The following is a 15651-nucleotide window of genomic DNA, read 5'->3' on the forward strand; positions in this document are numbered from 1 at the left end:
AGAAATGAGTTTACCAAGCTATGAAAACACATGGAGGAAACTTAAATGCATATTACTAAGTGAAAAAGCCAATCTGAAAAGACTACATACTGTATGATTCCAACTATATGGCATTCTGTAAAAGTACAACTATGGAATTTATCCAAACCCATAGAATATACGCTAAGAATGAACCATAATGTAAGCTACAGGCTTTGGGTAATTATGATGTGTCAATGTAGATTCATCAACTACAATGTAGATTCAGCACATTTTCCACCCTGTGGGGAATGTTGATAATGTGGGCGGCTCTGTTAGTATGTGAGCAGGGGGCATATGGGAAATCTCTGTACCTTCCTGTCAACTTTGCTGTGAAGCTTAAACTGCTCTTTTAAAAAGTCTTAATAAAATAAAATTTTCAAGCAATATTCAAAGTGAGACCCTCTGGCTCACAAGCAAGCCAAATGAGCAACTTCCAGTGATGTCAGAGCACAGTCTTACCCTGACATATATTGCCCATGCAGCATGGCTGCGCTGTAACTCCTGAGGTAGCTGACACCAGTGACCAATATCCTGCTTCTGGTCTCTACCATACATAAAGATAACAGTTATAATAATTACTATATCTCTGTGAATTCTGTCATTATGTTCTAGACATTATAATTATTTAATCCACACACCAACCCTGTGAAGAAAATATAATTAAAACCACCACTTCTCAGCTAAGGAAATGGAGACACAGGGTGCTTAAGTAGTCAGGTGAAAAGCACCCAGATGGGAAGTGGCAGATCCAGGATTTGAACTCAGGGAGACTATCACCTTCTGGCAGTTCTCACCATGAAGGGATGGTGCTTCATGGGCATTTCTGTTGAGATTCTCTTTTTTTTAAAATCAGAAACCAATTCCTCTTGCCCCACCTACATTTGAAAATTTACCATTGAGTTCATTTATTCTAATCTCTTTTTCTTTTTCGTCTATCAATTTTACAGCAGAAAATAATCACTACACTATTACAGCTAGAAATGACTGGCATTATTTGTACGTCACCTCACAATATATCGTTATTTTTTTCTTAATACTATAAAGTTCATATCTCATAGTTATTATAACTATTACTATTTAGAGTGGTACTAAATAAAATCAAATTCATATTAATCTTCTAGACTCAGAAATTAATTTTTAGTACCATTTCAGAATATGATAGCACATTAAAGGCATAGTGTTATGTATTTTAAAAGCTTGTTGTTTTTCTTTTTTTGAAAAACAGGATTTTGTAGGCAGTGGTGGGAGGAATGTAGATACAATTTTGGGGTCTCTTTCGTTTCTGCACAGGTTACAGGCACTGACCTCCTAGTTCTTGACTGTCTTTGAGGATGTCTATAAAGAAAACAGCCTTAGAATATAAACCATGTCTCCTTCTGGAGCAAAGGAAAGATTTGTTTACTATACAGTATAATACAGATAATGTCTCCCTCTGGGGAAAAGTTCTGCAAGTGAAGTGCATCAGCGTCCCTAAGCTTGGGTTGCTCTCCTGCACTGCAGTGTTCACGCATCACTTGGGCCACTTTGTGTTGCCCTGTGAGAGCTGGAGCTGTCAGAGTTGGATACTCTGCCTATGCTATTGCGAGGTTACTTTTTTCTCTGAGTCAGAAATCATATATCTTCAGCCAGCATCCATAAAACTATAGCAGAGAAATTCGTTAGCTTGCAAGTAAGGAAATGTCTCAGGAATTTCTAAGTTACTGGCAAATATGACCTAAAAAGTCTTTCAATGTACCTTTTTATACAGAGATACATGTTTGGAGTGAATCAGTGAAGTGGGGAGAGAGAAGGAGAAATTAAGAAAAATGCTCACAGGGATAAGATTTTATGATTGTAAATTTTACTTATTTTTCCATTTTTCATTAATTGATAGGTTTATAAACATAAAAATCAATGTTTTATAAAAAAAATAACAAACTAGGTATACTATATTTCATTGCAAATGTGAAGTAGATCTCTTTTATAATTGTATTTTCAATGTTTTCTAGCTAATAATATAAGGAAGTTATTAATTTCTGTGTATTCTTTTATATCCTACCACTCTACTACATTCTTATTTGTTATGAGGTAGTTTACTCTATTGCGTTTTGTTTGTAGACAGCATTATCATCTAATAACTTTGGAAAGGAGAACTCACAACATTGTTTGCAGATGGTGGTAATATATTTTATTGTAATATGTTATGCTAAATTATCCTATATAACATTCTTCTATAAGATACATATTATATTTTGTTTGTTGTCTAACAATTATAGATATAAAAGACACAGTTTGTCTTGCTGTCATCCATGCTCTACCTATTTCAAGTTTCAGAAAGTATATTGCTTAACTTTTGCTGTATAACACGCTGTCCCAAAACAGTGTCTTAAAACAACCGCCGCCTTAATTCGAGTTCATGACTTCGTGGGTTGCTTGTGTGTTTCTTCAGGTCTGGGCCAGCTCTGCCAGTCTCTGTGTCTGTGGTCAGTCCTTTCGACGGCAGTTGTTGGCTGGGGTGTTTCAGTCCTCCTCCATTTGGTGTCTCATCCTTCCAGGAGACGAGCTGGGGCATTTCCACTGAGGTCTCTGGGATCCAGTGGTATCAGGTACTTTTCAGGACTCAGCTTGCATCACATTTCGTTATTGTACCAGTGTCCAAATTAAGACATATGTTCAAGCCTACAGTAAGTGTTTGAGGGGCTTATCTACAGGAATGGCTGCAGGGAGATTTGAACAAATTGAGGGCCATTACTGAAGAGAAACATTTACCACAGGTGGCAAACCATCACTGCCTATGTATATTTGTTTCCAACGGCATAATTTTCCCGGACTTGTGGGCTCCTGACGACTGGAAAGTGAAATAATGGAGAAGAATGTGAAAATTTTCTTGCTCTCAGAAAGCGATTACTTCCCGGTAGATAAACGACCATATACCTCTAGCTGGAAAGGGAAATGGGATCACAGAGCAGTGGGCCAACTTCTTTCTCCTTATTCTCAGCTCAGCTGTCTGCCTCAGTGTCCTATTTGGCTTTGATTATTACAGTTTCCTCCTGAAGTCTGGAAGATTGTGAACAGTTTTCCTAGATTGCAGAGATTTTCAAACCTAGATTCTGTGTATTTTCTTGACTCGTTCAAGGGGAAGGGAGATAAGGGTGAATCCAGCCCTGTTGGTTGCCAGCACCCTAACACTGGGGTGCCTTTCAAATAAGTTTTATTTACCATATGTGAAAGACTGTGCCTATATTCAAATCTATAAATATTGATCAAGTGTTTTTTTGGTACAGGCTGTGGGAAAATAAGGCTGAAATAAGATAATCCCTATGTTCAGTAACTCATTATTTAACAGAAACCGTATCTTGGCATTTAGAAGGAAAGTTTCTTGTGGGAAGTGACCCAGGTCACACGGTTCTGAGAATACATTTACTTCAAACATTAAAACAATATGTACTCTTAATAAATTCTGATTCTCTTTGTCACTCTCTCTCTTTCCCATCCCATATCCCCCACTTAAAGAGTATTCTGCTAGGAGTAAACCCACCTTCTAGTTCTTCACTCTTCATTAATTTTGATAACTCTTATCTTGAAAAAGCTTTTTCCATAGACATTTTCCTAATTAAACATCTCTCCTACCAAGTGTTAAAGAGAAACACAACACTAATACACATTAGAGAGTAAAAACTCCGTTGAAAACTTAGGACAGGTTCCACTGACAAAGTTCCAATGATTTCAGTATCTATGCCTGCAATAGACTTTTTTTTTTTAACCTTCAAATTGTTTATTTTCCCAGAGTTATTAAGGAAAAAACCTAAAATTTATAATTCATCTGTGTTTAGAATGTTAATATTTTAATACTTTAATAATATATGTAAAAGAACTTTTAAATTTAATTCCAAATGCAAATTATTCTTAAATACTATAATTGTCTTGACTAACATTGTCTAATATTAAAATCAAATCTGATTTTACTACATTCTTAGAAAAGAATGTAAGACAAAGATAATCTTAAATTATCTTCGTGAGGGCTCTCTGATCGCTAACCAGAACCACTTGAAACATTTTGTTCTTTTAAGTAGCCAGCAATCATTGGTGTCTGCCCACTCCTACCCAGCTAAGCCAAAAAAGAAACTTACTGCTTCATATATTTAATTTTGCATTTATCATTCAACAGATGTTTATGGAGCCCCTGAAACAAACCAGGCATTCATCTAGACCCTGAAAATACAAAAATGTATATATAACACAAAATTCCTTACTCTCAGGAAGATCACATTCTAGTGATGGATATGAACAAGTAAGCAACGAGTTATAATACCCTATGCCATAACAGAGACATGAAATAACATCTTTGGGAAACAGAGGAGGAGGCAAAAGCAAAGGAAGGAGTGAGTTTGGGAGAGTTAACAAGTTAACCATGGAAAAGGCCAAGAAAGGGCCCAAGTGTGAAGGAAGGTGCGAGGGTAAACCTGAGTTAAAGAGCTGGAAGGTGCTGATGGGGATCAATAGGAAATCTGGAAGAGTTTTCAAAGGGTCCTAGTGAATCTGGGTGAATGATCTGTTGCTTTGCATCTTCAAACACTTTCTGCAATATTATGTTCCATTTAAAGCACTTTAATCATGACTGCTAGCCTACATGCAAACACATTCTTCCATGTCCCTGTGAGATATACAATCCTACCCCCAGCCAAGAGCCTCACATTCCAGAAACTCAAGCCATGGTACAGAAATCCAAATTCAACTCATCAACACCATCTGCATAACCAGCTGTTCACCTCCCATATATCCTTCTTTTTTCATGTACCACATGTTCATAGGATAAAAGAAATTATGAATGAAAATGCTATCTGTGCACTGAAGTCCTACATTTCATAACTCCAATGGCATCCCCTAATGTCCTCTGACAGTTCTGTTTATGCCACTTGGAGAGGCAGGTTACACTATCTTGGGGAAGGATTCAGGTATTTGGTAACTTTTAGCAGCATCTTCATCCTAAGATCCTGAAAGCACAGACCAGAAAACCAGCACATGTGTCTGATGACTTGCTGGGATGTTCCCATGCAGCAAGCTTCATGGCTATTGGCAGGCACTCACTGGCCACATCACAGTTTCTCAGGGCCAGGCTTCCCCCTTTGTCCTGTGCTTTTTATCGAGAGCATTTGACTTCCTGTTAACCCATTCACAAACATTTACAGGATGCCTAATAAATACCCAATAGATAACTATCAAAACACAACAAATATATCTTTCAAGTATTGAAAGTAATAGTCTGAAGGATTTTTCTTTTTCAGTTTCTCCCCTTAGTCACTGAAGGTGATAAAATAACATACCTGATAGGGCATTTGTAAGGACTAAATGAAATATTGCAAATGAAAGACTTAAAACACAGACTGGCATATAGTAATTACTCATTATGTACTTGCTATTATTATTATTAGAAAAAACAGGATTAATGCATAGACCATAAATGTTATGACTCGCGACAACACTTTTATGATTACGGCTGATTGTAAGCTTACATAATTGTGCCTTGTCAATAATGGGCACACACACACAATTAAACAATTATCCAGTAAATTAGATTGGTATTGCAACTTATCTGAACGATGCAATTTTTAAAAACGGTAGTTTGTTAAAACAAACAAAATCTAGTTGCCCTTTGATTATGTCCACTTATCATTTCAGTCAATTATTGTGTGTAGCAAAGTATGATTTGTTGCTTTGTTGGTGATTTATTTTTTAATAAAATGGTCATTATTCAATGGAAACACAAAGAGGGCACATCAGTAAAATATGGAACATGTTATTTAATTAGATAAATCCTCAAATTAACTTAAAAATACACTATATGTTGTTGAGAGGACTTTGAACGACAATGTTGAGTTCAAGTCTATGACCCATGCCAAGTAGGCATCCTGAAGGATAAAGAACTTAAACAACTCCTCTCTCTGTAGCTTTCTGTATCTTATCCAGAGCAGCATGTCTTCAAAGCAGCCTGGTGTAACGCATTTTGTGCGTAATGGCTATCTGTTCCTTCTGTTGTCCTAGATAATTGCTATAAAAATACCTGTGCTTCATCACAGTCCTTCGAACAGTTAAGTTTTTTCCTCTTACTACTATTTTTGATCTATGATTTCTACAAATTTGGAAAAAAACAAAGATGATTAAAAATATTGCTTGAAGACTTGTGGATCAGAGGAGTTTACTTCCCTCACCCTGAAGACAGGCTCCAAAGGTTTCCTTGCATTGTTCATCTTTAAAAAAGTAGAGGGTATTAGGACACTGGTGAAGGTAATGCAATAGGAAAACCTATAAACATTTCATAAGTTTATATCTTCAACTTATCCGTGAAAGATTCCATCGCTTATGACAAGGAAGTTTTCTTACAATGGTTACAGAGCCCTAATTTAATACACTGTGGGACAAGTCGGGTACTGTTTCTCTGCTACCCAGAGGCCCTAAGCAGTCACAAATACTGGAGCAGGATTTCTGCCCCGAGGAACATATCTCTAATGCATTTAATTTAATTTTAAATGTCACAAATTGAGATTCAAAATTTCTGGGGATATCTGACAAACTACTTGAGGGGGATTAGAAAAGTGAAGTTACATGAGCGTCCCTGGTTTTGTTTAAGAATGTGGGAAGTTTGTGAGCAAATGCCTAAGCGACAGAGAGGAGAGAGAAGGTATCTATTGCTTGGAGTCAGAGGCCTGCAGAGTGAAGGGCTGAGGCAGAAACTGAAGGAGCTATTTTCAAGAAGCACTGATAGACAGTAGAGGTGCAGGCAGCACTGCTGAAATCCCTAAGCAAAATGTGAAGAGCCTTCTACTTGTTTCTGCCTGGAACACACATATAATACATCAAGGGTCTTACACATCAGTGTTTTCCAGGTAGGCACCAATAATGGTCCCAATTCACCTTCAAATGTCATTATACAAAGGTCATCATTGTGGAGCTAATGACTGATAGAAGGTATTATGAGATGAACTTTTTCCCCCCAAAATTCATATGCTAAATCCCTAACTCCCAGTACCTCAGAATGTGAATATATTTAGAGACAGGGTCTTTAAAGAGGTGATTAAATTAAAATGAGTCCATTAGAGTGGGCCATAATCATATAAGGACACAACCACCCAATCCTGGGTAAATTAGTTAACATTTCTATGCCTCTTTTTCTTCATCAGTGGAGATAACAAGGCCAATCTCATAGGGCTTTTGTAGGGATTAAATGAATTGATGTATATAAAGTATCAAACTATGCCAAGAATACAGTGATGTATGTAAGCGTTAGCTGTTATGATTTTTATTATTATTATCACGATGGGCAGACACTAGTCAAAGTGTTGAATCAATCTTCACAAAAGTTCTTAGGTAACTGCAACATGGTGAGGTAAATTTTGTTACTCAAGGTCACACCATTAGTAAATGGTAGACCCCAGATCTGACATTAAGGATTTCAGGCCCATAGATTATTGTACTCCACAGGAACAAAGCCTTTATTTACAAAACATTACAAAATGCCAAATAGCTCACTAAACAGAAGGTGTATTTATATTTACAAGATTTACATTAGTCCAAGTGACTTCTCAAAATGATAAATTTACAAATTTTTAAAAAATTCATTCATTACTACATTCTGAGTGGAGAATGATACTATTTAGACAGTGTGTTGAAGCAATAAGCTTCTCTCTTTTTCTAAAGACATATTATCTATTAATACTAAGTAATTAAGGGAAACATTCAATGAGAAACATTTGATTAAGGTAAACAGAAATAAATAGCTTTTAAAATATATTCAGAATGCTTTAGCATATGCATTTAAAAATATTCTATATTTTTGATTCTTAAAAATTTATTCAAGAAGTAGAAATATCTGAATTTCAGATTGAATAATGCATTCTGAAAGAAATACCAATTGCGTTGTTTCCATTTACAAGTTCTTTAGTTCACAAACAAGCTGTTAACATTTGATAGAAGAAGGCATTTTATATTTCATTTGGTGTGCATGTATTTGGACTGAGAAATATTTCCTCACTTTCTTTAAGTACAAAATTATAAGTGCATAGTGGTGGTCTGTGAAAGAGACAAAGAGAGAGAAAAAATAACTATTAGTAAAACAGCAAATTTATTTTCTTCTCATAAATATTGGAATACCCTATTCCTGTAACTAACTAGTTCTCTAAATGCAGGGAGTTGAGATAAACCTCTGGGATCATTTCTACTCCATCTAATTTGTCTACATAGGGATGAATAGACACAGTATTTGTGAGAAAGAAAAAATTCTCTGTGCTTCAACATCTTCTCTCCTTGCTGCTTCACTGGAAAACTTACATTGAATGGTAAATATTTTTGGATACTGAAATAGCTGAAAACCGAACTCAACTCTTAATGGCTGGGCCACTTTTTCTACCGTGAAAGCCACCATGGAAGAGTTGGGCTGAATGGCACAGACAATTTTGCCAAATATTTTAATCAATCCTCTGCCACCTGCTAAAATGGAAATAATAACATTTAAAGTATTCTATATCTTGGAGAAATTGTGTATTTAGTATTTGAAGGTTTCTGAGAAGTCACGTCACTGTGGTGAATCAGGCATCTTGTCTCGTGATTTATCTTCCTGTTAATGTCTTGAAAACTTCAAAAAAGCAATCAGCTAGAATAAGCAAAGATTGGTCAAAATTCAGGAAAGGAGCTAAAGGAAAAAATGGTGTAATAAATGGAAATTTCCTGTATCAGCCATACTAACTTAGTCAAGGAAAAGGGAGCAATTCAACTGCACAGGTGCTGGTAGTTTGCCTTTATTTGACATATGCACTGCTCTAGTTCAAGAGATACATTGCTCTCTGTCTCCTTCTAGCTTGATTAAGACATCACTGAACATATTTTAAAAATATCAACAGTATTGTTAGGTTAAATTCTACCATTTTAAATCAATTTCCTATATCTGCTAATATTTGAAAAGTAATAAAATATGAACATATTCATCTTTAATTCTAAAAGCTGATATAGAATACTACAATATTTTCCACTTGAAATATTAAATGCATCTAGGAATTTTAATTTTAATAGTATAGAAGTAAATATGAAATGACAGTACCTCAATTTGATAAGATTCTGATTCTTAGATATTAGCAAAAGTAGCTTTTTGTTAAATTGTCAGAGTTCAGAACATAATCAAAAAATCAGATATAATCCTTTCTCCATTATTAAGAAATAAGCGGAAGAATGACTTTACCACTTCCCCTAACAAATACATATATACTTATGTCAATTTTTTTTTTTTTTTTTTTTTTTTTTTTTTGTGGTACGTGGGCCTCTCACTGTTGGGGCCTATCCCGTTGCGGAGCACAGGCTCCAGACGCGCAAGCTCAGCGGCCACGGCTCACGGGCCTAGCCGCTCCGCGGCATGTGGGATCTTCCCGGACTGGGGCACGAACCCGCATCCCCTGCATCGGCAGGCGGACTCGCAACCACTGCCACCAGGGAAGCCCTGTCAATTTTTAATCTAGCCTGCTACAGCCTTTATTAAGTGAGTGAGCCTTCAATGTTATGGATATCCCTGATCCACCTAATTTTTAAGTTGTCATCATAGGACAAGGGTGTTATTAGACTTATTAATAAATTACCTCAGTCATTAAGTAATTGTTCTATTCACATATTCATAATACAGTATTATGGCAAGTGTGCTCTTATTTTCTACAAAAAAAATAAAAGCTCATAACCCTGTTACCATTGAAATATGTTCAATATAGTAAATGTATATTTTTATTAAGTATTCCACATTTTACAAAGCCTCTGCAAGCATTACAAAACAGTTTAGTCAGGTTCATTACGCCTACCAAAGTTAACTTTTACCAAAACATATGAGAAAAGTTAATTTTCTTTGTTTTTACATTGTGAAAAGCCTATCTGGTTCTACTGCCAGGACTCTGATTTTGAGATCATTTATCCTATGTTATTAATAGTTCCTTCTCCCTGAATCAAAAATTTTAAACTCTATAATTTAGAAAAAACTATGTGATATATGTTGAACTATCATAGAAAGAAGACTATGTAGTGGATTTTTTTAATTAAAAAAAAGAGCACTGATTATTGCATTTCTAATGCTTTGTTTATCACAAATTAGCAGAAATGAGCCCAGTACATTGATAAAGTATAAACTTTAATAAAAAAATAATAGAAGAAATCCAAGGGTTAAAAAATCTCTCTAAAATTCAAATACAATTAGCTTTTAATTTTAATCCATATATATTCTACCAAATTACAGGGAATAGACACGCTTCTTTATTTGAAAAAGTTCCCTAGGGCTTTTGTACAACATATCACCACATCTATGCATCTAGTATTTTTAAAACTTACTTAGGATAAGGTTCCCAGCACTAACAAAGGTGTCTGTTCCTACCTGCCAGATGATCAGGTATAAAGAATATAGTGGTCTTGCCTCAGTAGTGGGGGTAATTAACCCTAAACTTAGCACTACTCCAGTCCTGCCTAAAACACCTTGAAGGCAGGACCTGAAAGAATCAACCTGTTTAAAAGTAACTTAACAGCATCTTGAGAATAAGCCTGAAGAATATTTATAAGAATACAAAAATATAGAGCACCTAACATGATGAAATACACGATGTCTGGTGTCTAATCAAGAATTACCAAGCATGCAAAGAAGCAGGAAAACGGAACCATATGAGGGTCAACCAATTGAAACCACCCAAGAACTGGCATAGATGTGAGAATCAGCAGACAAAGGTATTCAAAGAGTTATTATAACTGTATTTCATATGTTCAAATAGCTAGGTAGAGACATAAGAGATATTAAGAGAGTCAAATCAAACTTCCATAGGTGAAAACTATATCTGAGTTGAAAAATACCCCAGATAGGATAAATATCAACTTAGACATTGCAGAAGAGAAGAATAGTGAACTTGAAGACACAGCAACAGAAACTATTCAAAATGAAATGTAGGGAGTAAATGAAATTTAAAACTTCACAGAGTATCAGTGAACTGTGGGACAACTGTGGGACAACTTCAAGCAGCCTAATAAACTTGAAATTAGAGTCCCCAAAGGGAGAGGAGAGAGTAGGGGCATAGAAAAAGATATTTCAAAAGAAGTTAAAAATTTAGATAAAATCTGATGAAATCCATAAACCCATGGATCCAATAAGGTCAACAAACACTAAACACAAGAGATATGAAAAAAAATTCCAAAAAGCCATATCGAATCAAACTGCTTAAAATCAGTGATAAGGAGAAAATCTTAAAACCAGCCAGAGAAAAGAGGCTTATTTTCCTCATAGGAACAAAGGAAGGATAGTAATATATTTCTCATTAAGATCAACGCATGGTCTAAGAATGTACAGCAACATTCTTAACATACTGAAAGTAAAACAACAACAACAACCATCAAACTAGAATTCTATACACAGAGAAATTATCTTTCAAAATAAAGACATCATAAAGACTTTTTCAGACACACGAAAGTTGAAAGAATTCACAACTGTCAGATCCTACAAAAAAAATCTTAAAGGAACTCCTTTTGTTATAAGGTAAATTATACCAGATGGAAATACATATCTACATAAGGGTTAGAAGTGCACCAGAAATGGTAACGATATGGAAAAAATATATAAGACTTTTCCTAATGATTTATGTATCTTTAATGGACATAACTCTTTGAAGAAAAGTGATGCACTGTATTATAGAGATCTTAGTATATGTATAATTAAAATGTATGCCAATAACAGCACAAGAGAGAAATGGAAGTATACTACTGTAAGGCTCTCATGTTATATGTAAAGTAGTAAAATTCACTCGAAGGTACACTGTGATAAAATAAAGATTATAATATAAACCCCAAAGAAACCACTAAAATAATCAAACAGTTATAGATAATAAACCCACAAAGAAGATCAAATGTAATCATAAGACTCCTCAATTTACCAAAAGAAGGCAGACAATGAGAAATTGGGAACAAAGAAAAGATGGGACAAACAGAAAACAAAATAGCAAGATGATAGATTTAAACCCCAATATATCTACAATTGCATTAAATTTAAAGATGCAGATACCCTCAATTAAATGGCAGAGGTCATCAACATCATTTGTCATTTGAGAAATGCAAATTAAAAACACAGTGAACTACCTCTACACAAGTATTAGAATAGCAAAAATAAAAAACAAACAACAAAAAAACTGTTGAAGGTGCAGTTTTTGGTGTAAGAGAGCAGTAGAACTCTGATAAGTGCCAGTGGGAATACAAAATGTACAGTCACCTTGGAAAAGTCTGTCAGTTTCTTATAAAGTTAAACATACACTCACAATATGACTCCACAATCTCTCTTCTAGGTGTTTATCTAAGAGAAATGAAAACGTATGTTCACATAAAAACCTGCAGGCAAATATTTATGTTGGCTTTGGTCATGGACAGATATGAAAAATTATGAACAAATTATATTTCCTCCAACTGGTGAATGGGTAAAGGAACTGTGGTATATCCATACAATAAAATACTATTCATCAATAACATTCCACTGATATAGGCAACAACATGGATGAATTTTAAATGTCTAAAGCTAAGTGAAAGAAGCCATACTTATAGGGCAACATACTATACGATTCCATTTATATAATGTTCTGGAAAGGGCAAATCTAGGTGCAGAGGTTGTCAGAGAGTGGGCATGGGGAGTTGAAAACAAAGGGGCAGCAGAAGGCAGTTTTTATGATTGATGGAAATGTTCTGTATCTTAATTGTGGTGGTAGTTATATGACTCTATGCACTTATTAAAACTCATAGAACTGTATACCAAAAAGAGTACATTTTACTTATTAAGTAAAGTTTTTAAAAGTAGATTTAGTTCACCTTTTCTCAGGAAGTCATCCAGGTACCTCCACTTAAATATTCCTCTGAGTCCCTAAGTTTGAAAGCCTAGTCCACTGGAAAAGCTCAGAAGAACTATGTTGTTTGTGTAGTCTCTATCATAGTTTGTTACAGATAGCTAATTACTGATTGAGTAGATATACCGTTTAGTCTGGACCATAAGGCATCATATTTTTATAACTCACATTCCCAATGGTTTGGCAGTGCTAATTCTCATTAATTGCACATTATCTGTATGGACAGATCTAAATGGGAAAAGCAACTAAATGGTTACTGCAATTATCTAGGTAATTAAACTTAAAGCACATATTTCATCCAAGCATCTGTTAGCATCCACAGCCAACAGGGAATGTTAAGAGTTTTGTTAACTACCCACAAAATGTATTTTAGGCTTTTTTTTTCCCTGAGTAGAAGTAATTGCATCTAAATTTTGTAAATTTAGTAAATTTTCATAGTCTATCCACTGTTTAGATTTTACATAAAAATTAAAATGACACGCATGCTTATTTTTTTTCTCTGTGGCCTATCCCAATGACTTTACCGCATTTCTTACTTAACCAATGAAGGAGTTGTATATAACATTTGTCTGTGTAAAACACGATTAAGGAGACAGTGAATCAAATATAATAGTGGACATACCTGTCTGCCTTTACACTTTCTTTTCCTCTTTTAAGTGACTGAAAAAGAGAAATAAATGGAGCAACCTATGACTGTAGGGTCACCGACATTCTGTGTCAAGGTGTGAACATCATGTGGTGAGGTAAAAGATTTGAAAATGTTCTTTCTATGAATATAAAAAAGGCACTAGTTTAAAGTGCAGATAGTTGTCTATACATGGATAGTGTTTATGAAAAACAAAAATTGGGGAAGAAGTATTCAACATAAAGGAAAATCTAAGTTGAATATTCTACAAAAGATGAAATATATTGAGTCATTAACTTACAGTTAAAAAGAGAAAAATTGCTTATAACCAGGTACATGATGTTGCACAGCTCCAAGTCCAATGTGGTCACATTATTATCTATGTGAACAGTGACCCTTGAAGCTACTATTGTAGTGAATAAGCTGCATGATTCTACACAAAAAGCCTGCTTATAATTCAATGTAAATAGTTAAATTCATGATTCAACTGTAGCATGTGTGACTATAAATAAGTATGACAAAATATTAAGTGTTATCTCTTAGTTGTAGGATTATATATGAATTAAATTTTCCAGATGTTCCACAATGGGAATAATTGACTATATTAATTAGTGAAAAACTGTTATTCCTATAAAAAGAGCAGCAACTAAAAGCAAAGAAAACAACAAATGAAAAAAGCCAGGAAAAGTTTGGCTTCGAGTCATTGCAAAGGCACTTCTCAGCTGAGAAACCTTAGACATGTTATAAAGCCTCTGAGTTTCTGTTCCCTTACTAGTAAAACAAAGAAAATACTTAACTCATGGAGTTGTTGCAAAAATTGTAAAAATAGCATTTGGGATGTAGTAGATGCTAAATAAATTTAACCACTATAATTCATCTTGAAAGAAGTTCATTAATATTAAAACAAACTTCCCTGGGATATCCTTTTAATGCCTAAATCTTCAAAGTCATCAATCCTTTGTACACAGTAATGTTTCTTTAAATCACATGCATCATCCAAGACATGCATCTTGGAAAAAAACTAAAAATCCTCCTTCTTATATACTAGTTCCCTAAAGGAAAAGATTAAATTGAGTTTAGGGCAAATAACACACAAGAAAAATTCCACTTTATGAGATAAATTTGCAATCAATGCTGATTTCTTTTTCTGAAGTTCTTAACTCTGCTGAGAGTCTTCCTATATCCCCCAAAACTCTGATGAGTGAGGATTCTGATCACTACATTATAAGAGTGGGAAGTGTGGTAGAAGTGAATAGAGAGTTTGGATAAGAAGTTTACAAAGTATTAATGAATGGAACTTTTACAAAAAGGTAGGAGTGTTTTTATGGTTGGAGAATGTGACATAGTTTCACAGAATTATTGGGAATAAAGCATCTTATTGATGAATTACCTCAGCAAAACAGGCCGATATTTTTCATATAATTATGGGCTGGGCCAGTCTATTGCTTGAGCTGTGTATTTAGAGATAAAAGGAAGTATAAGAAGAGTTAAATTGGGGACCAACAAAAGAAGGGAATAAAAATGAAATGAAAGGATTGCTACTAACTGAGCATCTGCTATGAGCCGAATGTATACTTCACATATATAATGTCACTGAAAACATATGGAACATATTGCAAGGCAAATATAGAAAGAAAAGCAACTATTTTGTGAACACAGGTTGATTGTAAAATGCATTTATATTTATACATTTATTTATGTGATGTACTTTTAATCAAATTTTATTAAGATTTGTATCAATTATTGGGTATTAATATAATAACTATAATTGTATCTTACAGCATAGTTAGTGAAAATATATGTGCTGTAGTTTTTAGGATTATAACCTAAAATTTCTTGCTTACAATGTCCAATTATACAATTACCATTTAAAATTATGTCATAACTTTAGGCAAATTAAAAAGATAATCACTGGGCTTCCCTGGTGGTGCAGTGGTTGAGAGTCCGCCTGCCGATGCAGGAGACACGGATTCGTGCCCCGGTCCGGGAAGATCCCACGTGCCGCGGAGCGGCTGGGCCCGTGAGCCACGGCCGCTGAGCCTGCGCATCCGGAGCCTGTGCTCCGCAACGGGAGAGGCCACAACAGTGAGAGGCCCGCGTACCGCAAAAAAAAAAAAATAATAATAATCACTTATCTTT

General features: G+C 34.9%; 1 protein-coding gene across 1 annotated transcript in view; it reads right to left on the minus strand.

The window, feature by feature from the left end:
* Positions 1 to 7979: 7979 nt before the first annotated feature.
* Positions 7980 to 15651, minus strand: part of LIPI (lipase I) — a 57591-nt gene continuing 49919 nt past the window's right edge. The window contains exon 10 of the mRNA XM_007454291.1: positions 7980 to 8067. Within this exon, the coding sequence (XP_007454353.1) occupies positions 7980 to 8067 (88 nt within the window). The remainder of the gene's footprint in view (positions 8068 to 15651) is intronic.

Source organism: Lipotes vexillifer, unplaced genomic scaffold, assembly GCF_000442215.2.
Source record: "Lipotes vexillifer unplaced genomic scaffold, Lipotes_vexillifer_v1.1 scaffold729, whole genome shotgun sequence".
NCBI classification, from domain to species: domain Eukaryota; kingdom Metazoa; phylum Chordata; class Mammalia; order Artiodactyla; family Lipotidae; genus Lipotes; species Lipotes vexillifer.